This window comes from Drosophila melanogaster, chromosome X, assembly GCF_000001215.4.
Source record: "Drosophila melanogaster chromosome X".
Lineage (NCBI taxonomy): Eukaryota > Metazoa > Arthropoda > Insecta > Diptera > Drosophilidae > Drosophila > Drosophila melanogaster.
In genome coordinates, this window is record NC_004354.4 from 16968961 (window position 1) to 16989548 (window position 20588).

Here is a 20588-nt window from a genome sequence, read left to right on the forward strand (position 1 = left end):
AAAAAACCAAATATATCTAAAAGGGATACAATCAATTAAAGACCCAGATTAATTTAAAAGCCCCGAATGCAAAAAACAACAAAATATCAAAACCAGATTTTTCTATTTAATCTTACATACACACAAAAATGTCTTTATTGTTTCGCTTTTTTGGTTTTTTAGTTGCTTTGGATCGCTTTGTTGGTATACTTGTGTCTGTTTGTTGGAAATACATAGTTTTGTTCGTTTTTTCGCTATATCTATTTGGATTCGGTTCGATTTCGGCTTTGAATACTTTATGCTGAGATGTTGTTTTGAAACCAAATCACTTCGTTCAATACTGTCCAGTTTTGGTCTTTTTTGTGTTAGATGGTGTGGTTTCTGTGCTCAACTAAATAATCAGGCATGCTCCGGTAGTCGTAATTTTGTTTCGATTTCGATTTGGGAAAAATCTTTCGATTTCGTTATTAGGTGCTCCGGTTTTGTAAATAGCATTATTTACAAACAACACTTTTGGCCATCCTCTAGATAAGTTATTGAATTCTTTGATATTGTATCTGCCTGTTTCGTTTCACCAACAATATGGAATTCTTCCCAAAAACACTTGTCGATGTACCTATAACTCCTTGCCAAATCGAAACTTTTTGTTGCCGAAGGCAAAATTCTGTTTGACCAATGTTGAGGTGTGGTCAGAAATAAAATTTTTATAAAATAACTAAGTGGCAAAATGATCTTGTGGTGATGTGAAATAAACATCAATAGACCACTGAGTAAACTATTATTTGCCCTTTTGAAAATAAGATCTGATTTGCTAAAAAAAAAAGGCATTTACTTTTCATTTCGGATAGACAAAAGTGTCCGTTTTACAAATCGAAAACTTTCTTACGATTTCGAAAACCGGAGCACAGATTTTTCAAAATAGTTAAATTTGTACGAATTTGATTACCGGAGCATGCCGGAATATGTGGGTTTTCCATCGTTTCCTTTGTACTTTAGGGAAATGAGTTGTATGTTGCAGTTTGTATTTGTTGTTAGCTTTGCGTTTACATTATTTGGTTCCACGTAGTTAATGGCTTTTTGTCGCTTTGGTAGCTTGGAATACATTAAATTCTGCCTTAGCACAATTACATATATAGTTTTCCTTTAGTTTATTATAGAATTGTTGTTTTAAACATTTATAAATATGCATTTATCGTTTAGTTAAGTTTAACATTCATATTTATTCTCGGGTCTGTTTTTGGGCATTCTCTTCATTTGGTTTAGTTAACTTGGGTTTCAAGTGGCTGCGACCCCCCATCGTGTACAACATTTAAAGCTTGACTATATTGTTTTATTTGGATTTCTTAGTTTTAGTTGGATTCCGGAAGTCGGGGGCCTCTCGTCGGTCCCACTACAATAAAATTTCAATTTCAATTTCGATTTCGCTTATTGACGCAACATTTAACACCTAGGCTTTTGACAAGTAAATTCCATTTCAAATATGGAATTCGCAACTTCCTCCTTCCGTTTAATGTTAATGGTAAAAAAATCTAAAAAAAATTGTTTCGCCACTTGTTTTTTTTTCTTGGTTTAGTTCTCGCTAAAGCACACCAATTCCCCCCACATATGTACATATATACATATGTATAAAACATATGTGTCCTGATCCAATGCGATCGATATACATAGGGGGCTTTGCAAGCCTGGGACTTGTCTTTAGTGTGGCACAATCTACGCTCCATCCACTCTCCATATATATATTTAGATTAAAAATTAGATCTGTTTTGGATGCTAGACAGCTGGAAATACCCTGTATCCACAGCATTGAACGTCGAATGAATATGAAGATTAAAGCTTTTGCACACCGAAAGTCGGGAGAGAAGAATCGCATTCGCGATCACGATCGGGATCGGGATGAGTATCAATGGAGTACAGGGTATTTTATAGTCGCCTACTCTCGACTATCACAAACATTCAATGGGGCATTAAGCTTTCAATTCTCCTCTCCAAATTTTTCATGACTACTCACAAACACTTGTTGGCTATTTAAAAGATATTTCCACCATCTTTCATTTGGACTGATTTGTGCAATTGTTTCAATAAGTTTCGAATTCGATTAGCGCGCTCAATTTCGCTTTCACATCTCATTTAAAATTTAATCGTTAATATATACAAAAAAAATAACGTTCAGTCAATTATAACTATATGTTTATACACATCGAAACGAACACGTAAAGAAACAACAATGAGGTCTAAACGAATTACATGCACCATGACACACACATATCGCGCTGCATTCGCCATGCGCCATTAGCAATTAGGTAAATGTAAATCCCCTACATTTGTATCCTTACGTCAAGGACATCGACATCTCGCCGGCATGTTACACCATCGTCACCCCTCTCGCTCCGTCAGTTTGGTTAATTATTTAATACACATATGTTAATAATCAGTCGCATAAATGAATCACCTTGCTTTGGTTTTGTTTCTAATTACTCTGTTTTCTCGATTCGCATTCACACTCGATTCTCGCCGGCGAAATCATATAAACCGAAATATACAGAAACATATATAGTCGAGTTGCCCGACTTTGGTGACTAGTTCTCCACATTTAATGGCTCGTGTCTGAATTAAGTTTTTCGAGTTTATTCTAGGGAAAAAACACGATCTACAAGTTCGAGCTTTTAAAAAAAAAACTATTTCATTAAATGTTCCACCTAAACTAAATAATATTATAAGCATAATAATAATGTTAATAATTTATATCTATACAAAATATTTTGATCCTAGCTCGTATTATAAAAATGACAAATCATTTCCCTAATAATAAACATTTTAAAATGAAATCAATGCCATTTGGATTACAATAAATTTCAAAAGTGCCAAAACATTTTCTCCCAAATCAAAATCTAGCCTACTTTGCCAATAAATTGTACCCATTAATGCCTTTGGAGAATCCACACTTTCACACTAAATGACCTTTCCTCGTTTTCACATTCGTTACAAATTTGCGGAACCTAAGTTTACACGTGAAAATTTATCAAAATTAAATTAATTAGGTTTAACTTTGAGAAGACCTGCAATTGGATACGTTATCCTCATTTTCACTTTCGTCAGCAATCAGCGGGCTTGAATTAAAGACTTTAGACTTCGGTATAAGTTAACAATTAATAAATCTAAATATATATATTTAATACTATATATATTTATATCGATTTTGTAGAATTCGTTAAACAAGTGATAGAGAAATTGCAGGCTTACAAAATAATAATAAATAATTAAAATACACCTGATGCACTTAAAGTTTGCTTCGTAGTAGGAAAAGCATATAAATGTAAGTAAGTATGTAAATATGTAACATAAGTAAGCATGCGAATGTACATATAACGTATAAGTGTTTGTAAGCGCTAAACAATGATTAACTGTGCTTATCGCAGCCAACTTCAAGTAGGAAATGTAAAAACAAATGCTTAAAAATGTTAATGTTAAGTAACGGATTGTGAATGTAAAGTTGAAAAAGACAACGGTTGGTTTTACAGAAAATTAATAAAGACATTGTGTAAAGCCTATTTTTACTGTCACAGCTTTCAAATGTTTTGTGTTAAAATTAAAATTGAATTAATTTAAAATGATCAACATTATGTATTTGACTTGTAAACATCATCAAGATGTAAAGACCTTCCGCAAACTGGTGTCGAAAGTGAAATGAGGAGAGATCTGCCCGCCCGGGAAACACACGCTTGACACACGAAGGAGGACACCCCTTGGGTGAATCCCCTAGTGCTGGAGGATGCGCGACTTCTGGGCGAGCACGGCCTCCGACTGGTGGAGTCGGCGCTTGCTGCTGTAGTTGCACAGCTTGCCGGCGACCTTGCTGAGGGTGGTGGCCGTGGAGGAGGTGATCAGGTCCAGGGCCTGCAGCCGGTTGTCCAGTTCGTCGAGCGCCGACAGCGAGGCGCTCGTCGTCGTGGCGGTCAGCAGGGTGGACAGATTGCTGCCGGCGGAATCGCCGGCGGCATCCGCATCCGGATGCGCATCGGTGGCGGGCCCGATGTCGATGTCGCTGAGCTGATTGGCCAGCGGATCCTCGTCATAAGGATCGTAGGGGGGTCTTAATTATTGCTTGAACACGAACAGACCCGTGGGGTCCCACTCGTTGTCGTCGACGGGGCCGAAGCACTCATCGAAGTACCACTCCATCGTCTTGTAGACGTGGCTCAGCGACCTGGCGATGGCGTGATCCTCGTCCGGATACACCTGGTGTCGGAATTTCACCTGCTGCTCCACGAGCGCCCGCACCAGCATCAGCGTGTGCTCCTGGTGGACCAGCGTGTCCGCCGTGCCGTGCATTAGCATCAGGTTGCGGCCCTTGATGTTGCCCGCCTTCATCGTGAGATCCGCCTCCTGGAGGGCACGCAAATAGTCGCCCTTCAGCGGGATGTAACGCTCCGTGAAGAAGGAATCTGCAGAAAGGGATGCACATAAGTTGGGTTGCAATAAATGGTCTCTACATCTAAGTGCCACTCACAGTGGAATCCAAAGTTGACAATGGGATTGATTGCCACCGCGCACTGCAGCACCTGTTGCGAGTCGTCGATGAGCATCATGGAGGAGGCGTAGCCACCGTAGCCCCAGCCAAAAGCGCAAATCCTCAGCGGATCGATGAACTTCAGGTTGTCCCGCAGGTACCTATAAAGTGATATATATTAGATGCTTATATATACTATGTTCATGGGGATTCCCTTACGTTAGGACTCCTAGTTGATCCTCCACCTCGACGGTGCCTAGTTTACCGTGCACCTGGGTGCGGAGCAATTCACCCTGGAAGCCACTGCCACGCCCGTCGATCTGGGCCACAATAAAACTCCTCTGGCTGGCCAAATACCAGTTCCAGTCCACGTGGAAGCGCTCTGTTACCAACTGTGATCCCGGCGAGGCATCGCTGGGTTTTTTTTCAAAGAGAAATCATTATTTTTAAGAAATGTTTCAAATCAAATTGTCAAAGCCTTAAAATGTTAAATACAACGAACTTTTGACTACACTAGCTGAAGAAAGAATAGTAACTTACACGTGGAGCACCAGTGGAAAGGCCACGTCTTCCTCCTCTCGCATTCCGGGTGGCAGGAAGAGCCGCACCTGGGCGTGGAATCCGTGACGGATCTCGACGCTGAAGGTGCGTGATTGCGGAATGGCGAGTTGGGAGAGTCGGTGGCGCAGGACATCGCCGGCATTTAGCACATAAATCTTGTCATTGCTGGCCGTTTCCACCAGGTAGACACTGGGTGCCTCCGGACCCAGGCACTCCTGTACGTAGTAGCTGTAGTCCTGGCTGAACTGCACCCGATTGAACAGGCAATTCTTGGGTATATCGTAGAGGCAATCGTCTGGCTCCAGGCGAGCCACAATATCCTCCCACCGATCGCCCCGCTGCGAGATTCTGGCCCGGTGGAGCCGGTACGTGGACTCCGTGTTGTCGCAGGTAAGACAAGTGGGCGATGTGGAGGTGATATACGTCCGATTCGATTCGGTGACATTGAGCTTCAGGCTAATCTTGTACAAATGCCGTTCGCCAGGTCTCTTCTCCGGCGCAGCCATGAAGTAGACGATCTCATGCGGCTCATCCCAACCGACGATCTCGGTGACCTCGAACCGACCCATGGTCAGCGGCACGGGTCGTCGGTCCAGCGAGGATATGAAGACCACGTGGCGGTAGTGACCGTGTTCGCCATCTCGAACTGGCAAACGCTTCAGCAGATAGCCACCATTGCTGATCTCATGCGTCGTGTGCGTTTGGCCATCCGTCACATTCACATTCTGACTCTCCGCTTGGATTTCCTCCGCATTCTGGACCATCTTTCCCAGCCGATTGTGGCCCTGGTTGCGGACCGAGAAGATGGGCCGTTCCGATGGCAGAACCCAGCCATCGTTGATGGTTACCTCCGTGTGCACCGCCTGGCAATGGAAGTGTGGAGCTCTGCACAGCACCGTGGTGGCCTTGGTCTGTTCGCGATTGGTCACCGTCACCGAAAGGTCAGTGGATGAGGCCCATGTCAAGCCGCCCACGTAGCTACCATTGGAGAGCTCACTCGGCAGCTTGATCTGCGTGGGAAAGATGTACTTGATCACCGAGAGATTCACCACGTTGACCGTGACATTCGGATTGCGGGAACCCGTCTTGGGGTAGCGTTGGCTCATCACCGCCGGGTATTTGATATCATCGCCCATCCAAGTATATCTGCGGAAATTACAAAAGGAAAATTGCAATTATTGCCGATACCTAATGTACTTAATAATATGCTTTTGCCATGAAATGCATCTTTAAATGCATACAAGTGTGAGAAATGCCAATGGACTTCCACTCACTTATACTCGTTGACCTCGCTGTCATTGTAGCTGAGGAAGGCCAAAAAGAGTCCGTCCGGCGAGAACTCCATGCTGCTCCGGCGGCTCTCCAGCTCCGGCACATTCTCATACATCCAATCGGGCACCCCATTGAACACCACACCTGTGGATTCGCCTTCCAGCGAACCCGATCCCGTCTGTGTTATCCGGCACACAAGTTCGCCCTGCACCTTGGGCTTGTAGTAGATGTCGTTGTGGTGGACAAAGGCGATGGCTTGGTTTAAATTGTAACCACCGGCCTTGCCATTCGGATTTGGTGCGGAGGAGCCGGAGGCTCCGGCGGATGCTGGTCCATTGGCAGCGCCAGCCAGGCTGTTTAGGATTATGCTGCCACTGGGCAAAGGGGCCATTGTCGTGGTGCTAGCGCCGCTGGCACCACTTGCGCCACTGGCACCACTGGGTGGTGGTGCTCCAAGCGGTGGCGGCGGATTCGCTGGCGCCCACACCACGTGCTGGAGGCGTGGCGCCTCCGCTATGTTCTCCGTTGGGCCCAACGGAAATGTGTTCGCCGTCTGCACCTCGTATACGTGATGTCTGTTCGGAAAAAAGATGGAATATATGCAAATAATCTATTTCAAACTTTGTATTGTTAATTGTTAAGAATTAAGCAGCTACAATATAAATTATATTCACATTGTAGGAAGCAGCGGAAATTAAATATTTAAATAAATACAAATAATATGAATTCTCGATTAATGTCTATGAGATAACCCACCTGGAGCCCTCGGCATTTGAGTCCGACTGCAGTAGTACGTATTTCTGGTCAGGTGCGACTAGAAATGATTCCGCATTCAGTTGGCGCTGAAATATGTGATTGCATTCATAGCCAATCATTGTTAGTTGATTTTTTTAGGAACTTACGAATGTTGAATTGGTCATTAGGATGCGTGTGGTAAGATCGGCCATATTGAGAATGGAGAGGCCGCCCGTTGGGTCGCGATAAATGAGCTCACGACCTACAAAAAGAACTTGGACTCACTAAGAAGGACTTGCAACATGTATCGCAGGACTCACCATTGCTCCAGGTGCCGTTGAAGGGCTTCCACTGGAGGCTTCTGCCCAGAATGTCGCTGGGCAGCATCCGGCGACCCCGGATCCGTAGACCCTCATCCTCCGGCGACAGCAGGAAGATCGAGAATATGATCAGGCTAAAAACGGCAGCGATGACCAGCAGGGCGATGAAGATGCCACGCCAGTTGCGGCGTTCCGGGGAAATGGCCACCAGTTCCTGGAAAATTGCAAAGTGTAATCCGGTTTTAGTATAGATTTTAACAAAATAGGTCAGTATAAAGCGCTGTTATGTAATATATCAGAAAGTCAATACTAGCAATGGGTTTTTTTTTTCATAATGACTTGCAAATACTTGCTGTTCACTCCTTTTTCGCATTCAATATTTCCCAATTTCCCCTTAATTGGTTAATTGCATGCGACTGCGCCTTGTTTTCGATTTAATTAAACTAATGGCATAAGAACGAAGGTTAGTCATAGGAATAGTTTGGGAATTTATCAAATTATATATCTTAATTCTGTGTATTGAATTTACCCACTCCCTAATGAATTATTTTTATCTAACTTCCACACCCTTTTCCCACAAGTGACCATGCGAAAGTGCTAAACTATTTTAATGCATTTTGCATGTGTGGTTAGAAGTGGCACGCCCACATAACACCCCGCCTCCCATCAATTTTCATTTAGCCAGGACTCGGATTTCTTATCGCAGGACTCGGAGCTGTTCACTTGGAGATGGTTTTATTTCTGGTTTCGGTTTTGGTTTCGGTTGCTGTACCCATTCATTTTCATTTTGATTTTGATTTTCATTTAGATTTTCATTTTCCCTTTCGTCGTCGCATTTTGCAAATTCGATTCCAGCCGTCGTCCCCGAAGTGGCTTACACTCGCAATCAATGGCACTGCTTGTGCAGAAATTGAATTAAAAATTGATATGCACTTGGCTGTGGGAGTGTGGAAATGGAAAATGCTGGCTGTATGGTAAATGGCGAATGGCAAGTGGTAAATGAAAGCAGTAAAGGGGATTTCCCGGCTGGCATGTGAGGGCAAAAGTGCTAATTGAAATTAGTTGCTCGGGCTGCTGACTGCCAACAAATTCGGTTGCCAAGGAGAAAGTTTGCCCAAGTCGAGAGATCGCTGCACTTTCATGGCCTCGTGCATTCGCTTTATTTTTGTGGGCTGTTAAATCCACTTTATGTCCTGGGAAATTCCAGTCTGTGCTGTTCTCTCCTCATGATGAGCGCCATCAAAAAGTTTCGAGCTGCGTGATTTCTGTACAGTTGTACAGTTTTAATAGGAGGTCATAAAATCACCCAACTTAACTATATTTTCCTTGTTTCCCAACTTTACGACATTATTTTTTTTGGGAAAATATATAAAATGTTGAAATTTAATGTTCATTTCGTATGCATAAATCAAAGGTTTTAATAATTAAATTATTTATTATATCTACAGAGACAATGTGCAACCAGCTTTTTTGTTTCCTGACCTATTTAATTAAATATTAAATAGCTGGTGAGTTAATAAACCACATTATAGCTAATTTTATTGCATACCCACCGGCAAGTAAAGAACACATTGCAATTAATCAAGCTCTTTGGCAAATATAAAGCCAATTTTCAATTAATTGAAGTTGCCGTAGGCTAAATTTAAATTTACATGTGTACAAGTTTATCCGGAAGCACGAACAGTTCAAATGTGACATAAACTGGCAAATTAATTACGGAAACAGTCGGAACAGGATGCGGAAAGAGAAAACTCGGGAAAAACAACAGCCAAAAGTTTCCGAACGGAGCGGGAACCACACCAAATTATGGCCACAAAAAGGGAGAGACAATAGCAAATTGTCTGGCATTTGATGGTGGCCAATTGTCCTTCGTCCTGCGGCCCATTTTATTGCCACTGCCATGTGGTCGGGTCGTTGATGTTCCTTCATTAGCTATTAATGCGAGCCTGGCCGTAAAAAGGTGTGACAATTGTCGGTGCCAACAATAGGTGTGGACCGAAAATGAAAGGACCTCTTAATGGCACTCGACTGGCGGGATACGTGGCCATCAGTGTTTTAAGTGTGAATTCAACCTATTGAAGTGCAACGGTAGCTTTTTGGTGTGGAGCATCATAAGAAAAAATAGGAAGAAAGTTGAGAGCTAAAATAAAATTTCTTTGGATCTGTTTCATATAGCCCTTCAAGCTGGATTGTGAAATTGGAAATATTCGCCTTTAACAGACATTTTAATACCAATTCTGAATGCAAAGTGTTATTAGCCTGCCTGCATTCACTTCCAATTAAACCAATATTTTTGGCTTATCCTAGGGTCGTGCTAATATACCCTAGTCTACGATCCACGGGGCGTATACGTGGCCAACAGTACGCATAATTTATGTGCAAATGACTGAAGTTGTTGTCGGCATTATTGTTGCTTTTGCTTTTGATTTGCTCTTGGTCTTGGTCTTGGTCTTGCTCTTCCTGGCCCATTGTCGTCACATCGACTCTTTGTTGTTGGTCCTTGGGCAGGACGCCAAATGCAGGCGCTTTGTGAACGCGTTCACAGCTCATTAAATGCCCATTGGAGGAAAGTGCGGGACTGGGACCGCCTCATCCGCTGTATTATCGATTCAAGAGCTGCATTTGCATTTCGTATTCCGGATGTAGGATGTCGGATTCCGTTTCCCTGTCCCCGGATTCGAGTTGCGGCTTTGCGTACTTTACCGTAATTTTCTGTGATTACATCTCGACTGGTTTTTCGATTGTTCGATGGCCGACCAGCGAATGCACCGAGAAAATGCATTGTGTGAGGCTCTTAAATATATTTCTTACATTAAATAGTCACGTTTTTGAGGCAACGAATTAATTGTATTTCGCCTTGGGCGTCTTTTGATGCGACTTGAACTATCAGTCGCCCAACTGCCTTAAAGGATTTTTTTTTTGCCTTTGTGATGGTGGAAAAAAGAGAAACCTTTTTGCCCATTTCAATGGACTCTGTTTGTGTTTTTTTCCTGCTCCATTAAACTGCAACCAAAGCCGACAGCTGACAAAGCCATGTTCGGATCGGATCGGATGGGTTGGTTTCTGTGGGCCGAACTGGGTTAGGATGCATCTTTTATGGACTTTCACTCTGGAGAAGATGCCACTGACAAGTGCATATGCTTGAGCAGAGGATACTTTGTTATTGTTGATTTTACCTCCACGTTTCCGTATGTTTGTGTGTGTGTGTGTTCCTGTGTAGGTGTATGTGTTTGTATTTGTATTCGTGTTTGCCTTTGCGGTCGGACCACAAAGGATTGTTTTCCACGTATCCGTGTCCGTATTCCATATCCTGGCTAGCCATGATTGCATTTTCCGACTTGGTCTGCAGTTGATAACTCACATTCAGGATTAATCCACAAACTGCCAAAAGTCGAAATATTCAACCAACATCCTGGTCTAACCATTTTATTTTCCCATAGCAAATAATGACCTAGCACAAAGGATGTTCGAAATTCGAATGACAACAGAAACAGTGCTAAAGGATAATGATGTGGAGAAGGAAAGAAATGCCAATGCAACCATTAAAGCAAAAAATAGACGAAAAATGGCTGCAAGTCAAATATATCTAATTGAAGGCAAAAAAACAACAATGAAGCATGCAACGTAAAATACTATTAGACACGTATCTGTGGAAAAACAATTTTAAATGCTGATCAATTTGTTGAAAAGTATCTTATATTTGTTGATGGATAAAAAAAAATTAGGCATTTCAATTGAATTTTTTCAGCTTTTAAAGGGAAACCTTAATTAAGAGCCATGAAATATTTTTAAAATTTCCCAACTGCTGAGTGGAGTATGTAATCGAGATAAGATTCTGTAAATATTTAAGTGCAACTATTATGAAACTTTTTAGTGTTGCATAAAAGGGGTTTATGTCCTTGGTCAAAAATTCATGTGTGAGACATTGTGGCGGTTTTTGCAGCTGCATTTAATGGCCCACCATAAACATTCTCCACTGAACCCGACAAAAGGGCAGGAATTTCAGAATTTCTGCATTTTCGCCGAAAATGGGGCTCTTAATGCTCGGGCTATTCGCCCGCAAGTCGTCAAGTACTTAATTGGATTTCCGGTGGCTGGCCGAAAAACAATGACGTATATGTGGCGACAATTGTGATTGCACCGCATTCGACGGCAAGCTGCTGCCCGACGATAAGATTGGTGGCCACTAGTGGGAGAATTGAATTATGAACTCTTCTACGCAACAATGGGCACGCCAGGATTGAAAACTGAGCGTGCCCTAAAAAGTATGCTATAAAACGGAAATACTTCACTTTAAGTTGAGCTTATGCCTTAGTTTTTCACTCCGAAGCGATTAAAGTAAAAGCACTCGATTAAAATTTGTATTTTGCACTATAGACACTGTTAACATTAAAACTTAGAGCTTTATAAAATATGATCAACTTCGTGGCCAGTGGCCACCAGTCAAAGGATGCATTATAAGCCCTTTCACGGAACAAAGGATTCTCCCCCTGAATAGCACGCTATACATATATTTTAAGCTCTTAAGTGGGATTTAGTTGCTTAACTTCTCTCACACAAGTTATTAAAGTTGTTGTACTTGGTTTGCCGCTGCTGGAGCCACGATGAATAACTTATTAAAATGTGGGCTAGCTCTTTTGTTGGCATTTCATTTAAAGCCGCTTGCAATACTTATCTATATATATTTACTTCAAAATGCAAAGTATCCTGCCGGGCCATGTGCTTCCTCAAAGGACGAAATGTTCGCACTCAATCTTAATACTAAATACTAATCGACTCTCAAGGCGGACAGGCAACACGACCGAATAATCTAATGAATCCTTGAGTCCTTGAACAGGCGTGTGTTGATCCATACTTTTCGGCTGTCAGCGCTCAACTAACTGTCGGCTTTTAATTAGAAATTGCACAGAAAAAAGTTATAGCCCTGGGCGGAGAAAGAGGAAGAATAGGCGCAAATATATTACGCAAACCAGTAGATATAGAAAACGCGGTGGGAAAATGGAAAAATTGGTAAATGGGTAAATGGGGGGAATGAAGAAGACTGGGAAGCATTTCAAAATGGGTCTCCTGAGGCCCGGTGGAAAAAAAATTATTTGCAACATTGAAGGCACAAGCGGAGAAAGTCGTTATGCTGCACAGAAAAAATCAAATTTTGAATTCAAAAAATTTTATTTTTTATTTTATTTTAATTCGGAAGCATGACACATAAAGAAGTCCTAATGAATGTAAATTTGTAAATGGTATATATTGTAAATAAAGTATATATTGAATGAATTTTTACTAGACTGTCGTCTTAAAAGCTTTAAATTAGTATAGTCTGTACCAAATCGAAAAGATATTCAAGATTTCTTTTCTGTGCATTGGAAATATAGAGAAAGGGTGGTAGAAATAGGGAGTGATAGAGAAAGGTACACAAAGTTTTTACTGCCCACACACACAGCGACACACACATATGAGCGAAAACTTATGTCATTATGATGGACTTGTGGTCCTTCGGTCATTTATACGGTGACCATTGGCCAGCCATTCGTGGCCCACATTTCCACATTTCCCTCATGCGTGGCTGACAATTATTAATGAAAGGGTAAAAACTCTACCCATTCAAAGCAGAAAAGCACAGAGCTTATCCTTATCGCCACTTTTGCCCGGCATGCAAAATTTATTGTCTACTTTTATTTATTGATCCAAGTTTGCGCCGCCTTTCACTTTGGCCATCTCCAGCGTCTTATCGTGGCCACAAATTGCAGCGAAACTTCATGGGAAAAGTTTGGAAATTCTTTGGATTGTCGAAGACACACATATGTTACAATAGGGATCGAAGTTCTGGGAAAAGTGAGGAGTTGATTGGGCCCGCATAGAATGAACAATTTATTTATGAAAATAATATATCACAAGTAACCCATTAATTTACCATTTAAATCAAGCGGGCATTGCCTCCATCTCGATTGCCATAAAGCCAAAGAGTTATGTTCAAATTTTCACAACCCAGTCACATTTTACAAATGAGGATAATTAAAAGCGAATCAGGGGAAAGTACGCCTTAACCCGCTGAAACCCTTAACCCTCTGCACAATCCGTAATCAGCTACTGGAAAACTTTTTCCCCCATTTGTCGCCAGCCGAAAAGTTTGTCAGCTTAAAACGAGTTTAACAACTGGAGAAAGGGCGAAGAAGTGAATCAGTGAAACAAATTTCATTTGGGAAGCCCTAAAAATTTTATTTTGATATTATTTTCTCTTATTAATTTATATCCGCTACTTCCGGCTCAAGAAAGAAAAAGGAAAAAATTAGGTAATAAAGAACAGGACTGCTTATTTATGGGCGAAGATTTGCCGGAAAATGTTTGCGGGAAAAAACAGCGAAAACCCAGGAAGCGGCTGCTTTTGATGGCATTGCCGCAGGACTCTCGATATGGCAATCGATATGGCAAATCGAGTTTGTGTTTTATTTATGGCCGAGACCCGAAATAATGAAATGCCAATCGAAAGTCCTGGAAAGTGCCACTCCCCACTCAATTACCCGCTCTTAGGCTGAAGTGTATAATTCTGAAATTTATAAACTGTGAAATCTGGCCCACGTTGTTTTATTTATGAATTCTGGCAAGAAAAGGGATCAAGGACGAAGGACTCTATATCTGCGGCGCGTCTGAAAGCAATTAAATGAGCGTAGGCAAAACGAAGCCACTTAATCCCATCCATTCGTGTCTAGAACCTTTACATTTCCCATTTCCCACTGCTCACGAAGACAAAGACAAAGACAAAGGCATTTGCATACTTAATTAACTTGACTAAATTATTCCAAAGACTTTGGTGTCGAATGTAGCCAAAAAGTGTGGCCGAAATGTCGTCGACAAATTGGTTTTGACTCTTTAGATATATTGACCGTAAAAAAAGAAGTGTAAATGGCATTTCGATACATCGCATTATTATTATGCAATCCAATTTATCAGTGAAATTAGAAATCAATCCATCTAATTGGTATTTGTCACTATCAAAGGCACAATGAGTAATTAAATTGTTATGTGCTGCATTCAATTTAAATACCAGCATATGTCTTTTGAGTAATTAAGCAATAAATATGGCACAAATAATCTAATAATGTGGCCAGAAATACAATACATTACTTTCCAGCCGCAAATTAATGCAAATTGAATAGATTTCACAGGTAACAGATCCTTTTCTCACCTCGTCCTTGGGCACCAGAGTCACCTTTTTGATGGTCGGCGCACTGTTGTTAACAACGACCGTTTCCCGTTTCAGCGATGGTCGTTTTAGGGCCGAGTGCGGCTTTTGTATCTCCACCATGATGAAGCTGTGGCCGATTATTATCACACGGATTACGCATCCGTCAAAAAATAAGATGAGATGATGCGATGAGATGGCTTATTAGTTTGCAGGCGGTAAGTTGCTTAGACCTCTGAGAACTGGCCAAACTGTTGCCACTTTTTGGTGAACGAAAAATGCTCAAGGCGTTTTGGCCAAGAATTCACTTAGACGCACAGCGCCTTTTGCTGTTGCTCTCGCTGCTTTTGCTTTTTCCAAGTCAAATGGCTCATTAATCAAATAAGAATGGCCATTATAGCATGCATTAGGTGTACACATGCAAAAATTGTGACGCAAAAAATAATACAAATCTCAAAGCAAAATTGAATATTTTAGAGCGAGTAATCAGAGAAGTATGGTTTAAATGGTTTTAATTTTATTATTTATTATAATGATTTTGAATTACTTAAATAAATTATTTATATTCTTTCTTTATATATATTCTTTCAATTTATTTCAAATGTTTCACTTATCGTTGTTTTAAAATTATTTAGAGATATATAGAGATATATAGGGATATTTGGGATATCATATACATTTAGACATCCCTACAGTTCGTTAGGTAATCCCTTTCAGGGATTTTTTTGTTCAGTGTCTTGCCTGCCGCTTTTTCGTGCCTTGACTTTTGGACACACATACGCCATGTTGTGCGTTGGGCATTATCTAAATTAGAGATGTGCGTCGTAAGGATTTTCCCGCACCATTTTGCACCAAGATTTTTCCCGCCTAATGCCGTCCTGTGTGTGTGTGTGTGTGTGTGTGCGTGTGCGTCTTTTAATGAGCTGTTTATGCAATCATCAGGCCCAAAACCTTGGCGGCTTTTTGGGCAATAAATTCTGGCTGCCTTTTGAAACCCCTCCAAATTTGCATAATCGCGGCGATGTCAAGCGACTTAACCTGAACGCGTCCGCATAATGCGACCGACGTCATGATTATAATGATGTGCTATCCCGTAACTTTAAGCTGTTGATTCAATTTGCCAGCACTGTTTGGTGCCAGATAAACGACTTAGTCGCAGAACGCCAAAAAAGAAGATTTCAATTGAATCCCGGATGGCACGCATACGTGAGGTGCGGAAGGGGAAATCTTTGCAAAAAGTATTAGCATAAAACTGAGAAAACTGGCAAAACTGGCAAGACTGGAAAACTTGAACAGCGCCAGCTGCTTGGCAGATATGAAGCAAGAAAGTGGGTGAAAACTTTTCGAGAAACTTGGCCCACATTTGCAATTTGCATATTGTTCGCCAATGGAAAGGCGGTCAAGTGGGCAGGATCCTATGCAAATGTTTGCGACGACGTACAACACTGCGTATGATTGATGTGGATGGTCAGTTGCTTACATAGGTTTTGCACCCGCTTTCTTCGCCATCTCTCGCATTTTTTCGGGCAATCAATTTGGTTTCTGTGGCTCTCAATTTTAAACCCCTTCTCGTTTCAATGGCCTTGAACAATCTTGTTGAATTTTCGCCAGCTTACTTTTCGCACGGTTCTGTGTGTGTGTGTGTGTGTGTGTGTGCAAAAACAGGAAACTATTTTGGCCAAAAGGGGCGGCGCCATATTCTTAGTAAGCCAAAGTCTGAGAGTTTCCGCTTGTAAAACGGGGAAATATTATTTCGGAAAATGTTCGTCAGCGGAAGTTGCTAAAGGTTAAATACTTTCAGCGAGAACTCAAATATTTCGCAATTATTTCAACTAGCTTTGTAGTAGATTCTGAACATAATTTAAGTGAAACATAATTTAAATGAAATGAATACATTAAACGAAAGGTATATTTCATACATATACATCGAAATAAGGTATATACTTTTCTACTCCATGCATTTGACATTTGAGCTAGCTTCAGCACAATATACCATAAAAAGACGACGAACACGACAAGCTAAAGATGTCTTCGTTGTGCAAAAAGTGCACTGTGAAATTGAGATAATAGCCCGAACCTCGTATTATCCTTAAGCCCATCTGTCTGTCGTATCAGTGGCCAATCTCGGGTGCTCCGCACTAACCAAAGCACTGGCATATATCAATGCCAAACACACACACACACACACATACACACACAAACAAACAGTGAACATGGCCAAAAGGAGCACTGCCAGCGGGCCAAGATGGAAAAGAAAAAAAAAAAAAAATAAGGGCGGCAAAGGCAGCAAAATATACAGCCCTCGGCTTTAGGTTGGGCAAACTTTTTGTCTTCTTCTGTGGGCCAAGATGGAGCGCATAAATAGGACGGGTTTTTTTGTGGGTGGTATACTCGTAGTATACGGCATAGGTGATATAGTTTAGTATATGTAGTATAGTAGCATACTGGGCATGCATTTTAAACAGCTGCTGCAGTCTGGCGATATGAGCACGGACTTTGACACACTTTGCCCCGATTGTCAGCTGTTTGTTTGCATTCTGCTCGCCATTCAGCAGGAAATTAAAAATGTCCTCATGGATTTATGTGCCTGGCACGCACACCTGCTTAGCTGCACTGCAAAAAACGATGCTGCCCTAACAAGGCTTCCTTAGTTTCATCAAAATTGTAAGACTCATTCGCTTTCGTATTTCCCTAAACATATTGCTTGCCAAATAAGCATTTTTATAATCGTAAAAATAAACATTTTGTGGAGGATTAAGTAAAACTCAGGAAAATGATTGAAAATAATTATTCTTTTATATGGATCTTTGTAAAAATATAGCTTCTATATATATATGTTTATTAGAATTATCACTTATTAGTTTACAGAACTGAATTCAATATTCCAAATCTTAAGCTCAAAAATATTTATGTATGTTATTTTGAAACTTAAACTAAAGTATTAATTATTCTGTTAATGATTTAATACAGTACATTCCTATTCATCATATGTAATTGTATATTCAGGCTAGCTTGAAATCTTCATTAATCTTGAATATTAAGAAAAATTTATTATTAAAACTGATACTTTTCTTCAGTGCACTTTTTAATGGTTATTTATTTGTTGTTTTAGTTCTTTCTTCTTCTTTCTCTGTGTAGATTGTTTTGCTTTCATTGAGTAAGTAAAACAGAGCAGGATAATTTGAAGGAGGGGTTAAATGGCGTAACGAACACACATGCAATAACACACACACACACACACACACACATAGCAGCAATGAGAGCAACAACAACTACAGCTGTTCTATGTTTTTTTCTTTGTTATTTTTTGAGCAACTTTCCCCGCTTTTCCCACCTTTAATGGATGATTTCTTGTCACAATATATTCCCTCTGTGCGCTTTTTTTGCGGTCTTGTTCTTCGAGTTGATTACATTTTCCTGGCCTACACTGAGCGAAAAAATGGCCAGCGAATATCAAAATAATAACAACAATAGAGAGAGTTGAAGACGGAAAGAGTGAGAGGGACGAACGCGAGAGAGCGAACGCTTCCGTGCGGAAGTCAAACGACGACTGAAAGTGAAAATGAAACTGAATGCCAAAAACTCAATGGCGGAGCGAAACAAACGGTAAATTCCGTCCGCCATTTCTCTGCTGCGTCTGCGTGTGTGTGCCAACTATGCAAGTGTGTGTTAGCTGAAGATGTTCGTTGTGTCGGTGTTTTGAGTGTGCAGTAGTGTGCGTAAATGGGGCCGGGCGTTTTTATTGTTTACGCTTCACGAACGCACACAGCACACTCACACACACGCGTGTGGATTTTGGGCGCCAAAAGATAATGGCCCAAAAAACAGCTGATCGAAGCAATGGAGCTTTTATTGTCCTGGCTGAGCTTTTGCGGCAGAAGTAGATAGCTTTTCAAAACAAAGTTCAGCTAAGTGATTTCTTTCAATCAATTTACTTTTTCATATGTTTACTAGGGATCAATACATCGAGTTTGATCTGTATATATTTTTTTTAATTTATTACACTTTGCAAGCAGTTTTGGCTATAAACAAAATTGTACAAATCATAATATGCCTATTCACCCAAGTTTAAAACCAGTTTTAGTTCTCTGATTATGTTTCAATTACTTTTACGTTGTTTTATATTTTTGCTAAGCTTGATTTTAATTTTTTTTATTAAAAGTAATTTTCCTTAAATGGGATATGGCTTATCTATTTTTATGATGCTAATATCGTTTTATCATTTGAAATTGAATTACTAAAAAGCCAGAGGATTGAAACAGCTTAAAAGCTCATGGAACTTAAGACTCTCCTAGAAAACCTTTTTGCAATGCTCTAGAGCTTTCAAAGTGTAAAAAGTTCCGAAAAAAACCCTTCCTTTCGGAAGCTTTGAAAAGTCGCCAAAAGTCCTGCAAATAATCTAGACTCTTAAGAAAGCTATTTAAGCCTTCTGCTGATAAAGTTTTTCCACACCAAAGCTCCCAAAATCCATCTACCACTCGGAAACTTTTCATAAATCGTGGACTTTAAGCCACACAATTCTCGCGCCAGCTTTTAACTGCCTTTTTGGCATAATCCTGCTGGTTTTTTGAATATTACCCCCAAAAGTTTTGACCGCAAAGAAATTAATGCTGTAAAGCCGATGGGAATGCGAATGTGGATGTCCTTACTGCTTGAGTGGAAATTTGAACGTGAATGGGCGGCGGTTTGTGGCTAAAATTGCTTACGAAGCGCCTGCTGACTTGAGTATTTTACAATTCACCGCATATGTCAAATGCAGGACTCGCAAAGCCGCACAGAAACCGCAAGGACATTCCGCTGACTGGGAAATGTGTGTACACTTTGCGTATGTGTGTGTAAGGGGGCGGCATCAGAATTTAGCTGGGAAAAGGGGGCAGTCAGGCATGATGTAAAGCCATCCTGAACACATAAGCCAATCCAATTCGTGCTCACCTCAATCGACTGTCAGTCCCAAGAACTCGATTAACATTTATTTTCCTTTTTGCACGTCTATTTCTTTTTTTTTCTTTTTGCCTTGTCGCATTGGCGTGGCAATGTTGCAAAATTAATGCGATATCCAATGCGATTACAGATGTGACAACAACATGGGCAAATACCCAGTTGTACAGGCAAAAAATGGGAGCTACAACAAGTGTTACAACCACTTGAAGTTGGTTTGGCTCAAAGTTGATTTACAATAATCGCCATCGACAAGCGAAATGGCAACAAATAACAGATGTAACTGCCAAAGCTGTTGGCCATAAACACCAGCTGCCAAACAGGGTGATGCGGATTAAAATCTATTTTTAATGTATAAAGATAAAGGGCGTACGCCTCAAGGGTCATAGATTGAGTGCAGCATTTCGAAAGAATCTTATATCTTCATAATATACGTATATTCGCAATAGTACTTCAATCTTTAAAGCAAGAAGTAAATTTTATTTTCAGCCCAAGAAGAAACACCCATTTCGACTTTTGGTGGCAGGTGTTTCTGTTCTGTATGTAAAACACACAAATCGAGGCGAAAACGAAAACCAGACTCAAAGATGGTCGGCGTTGAAGTGGGAGATATAAAGATTCCGTTGACCAACTCTCAAGAGCATATTTATATTTATCGATGGCATCACGCACACAGCCGCATCCACCTATGCATATATGAATGTGGAGACGTCGAGTTGTGCTTACAATCATGGCACTTGAATAGCACAAAAGTATTGCATTAATTCGATATTAAATGCATATTTCCCTATTTCTCCAAGAATGTTTATCAGAAGATATTTTTTTTATAAGTTTTTCTTTTAATGAATTAAATTTGTGGTCAGTATAGTTATAACACATTGGAAAAATCATTATTTTAAACTCCTTTTTAAAGTACAATCTCTATAAAAGCCAATCAGTTTTGATACTGATATCATAGGAGTAGAACTATTATTTTGAACACAACTGTACCTATAACGAATCGGAAATATGGCTTGTGGAATAAAAGACGCCTCGGAGGCCTTGCAGCTGGGATAGGGGTTTATTAAAAATGTATGCCGTAAAAATTTCGCTTCAT

At 40.7% G+C, this 20588-nt stretch overlaps 1 protein-coding gene across 7 annotated transcripts in view; it reads right to left on the reverse strand.

The window, feature by feature from the left end:
* Positions 1 to 108: 108 nt before the first annotated feature.
* The window catches only part of CG45002 (uncharacterized protein), a 97664-nt gene continuing 77184 nt past the window's right edge, over positions 109 to 20588 (reverse strand). For 4 of the 7 annotated variants that reach the window (NM_001298429.1, NM_001298428.1, NM_001272703.1 and 1 more), the window contains 8 exons: positions 7375 to 7588; positions 7222 to 7316; positions 7076 to 7161; positions 6322 to 6894; positions 5027 to 6193; positions 4706 to 4900; positions 4487 to 4647; positions 109 to 4421 (listed from right to left, as the gene is read on the reverse strand). In NM_001298429.1, the coding sequence (NP_001285358.1) occupies positions 4075 to 4421; positions 4487 to 4647; positions 4706 to 4900; positions 5027 to 6193; positions 6322 to 6894; positions 7076 to 7161; positions 7222 to 7316; positions 7375 to 7588 (2838 nt within the window). In that variant the 3' untranslated portion in view covers positions 109 to 4074. Of the gene's footprint in view, positions 4422 to 4486; positions 4648 to 4705; positions 4901 to 5026; positions 6194 to 6321; positions 6895 to 7075; positions 7162 to 7221; positions 7317 to 7374; positions 7589 to 14557; positions 14685 to 17888; positions 18107 to 20588 lie in introns of those variants that run through there. The other 3 variants (NM_001144740.2, NM_167553.2, NM_001272704.1) reach the window with 2 other exon arrangements.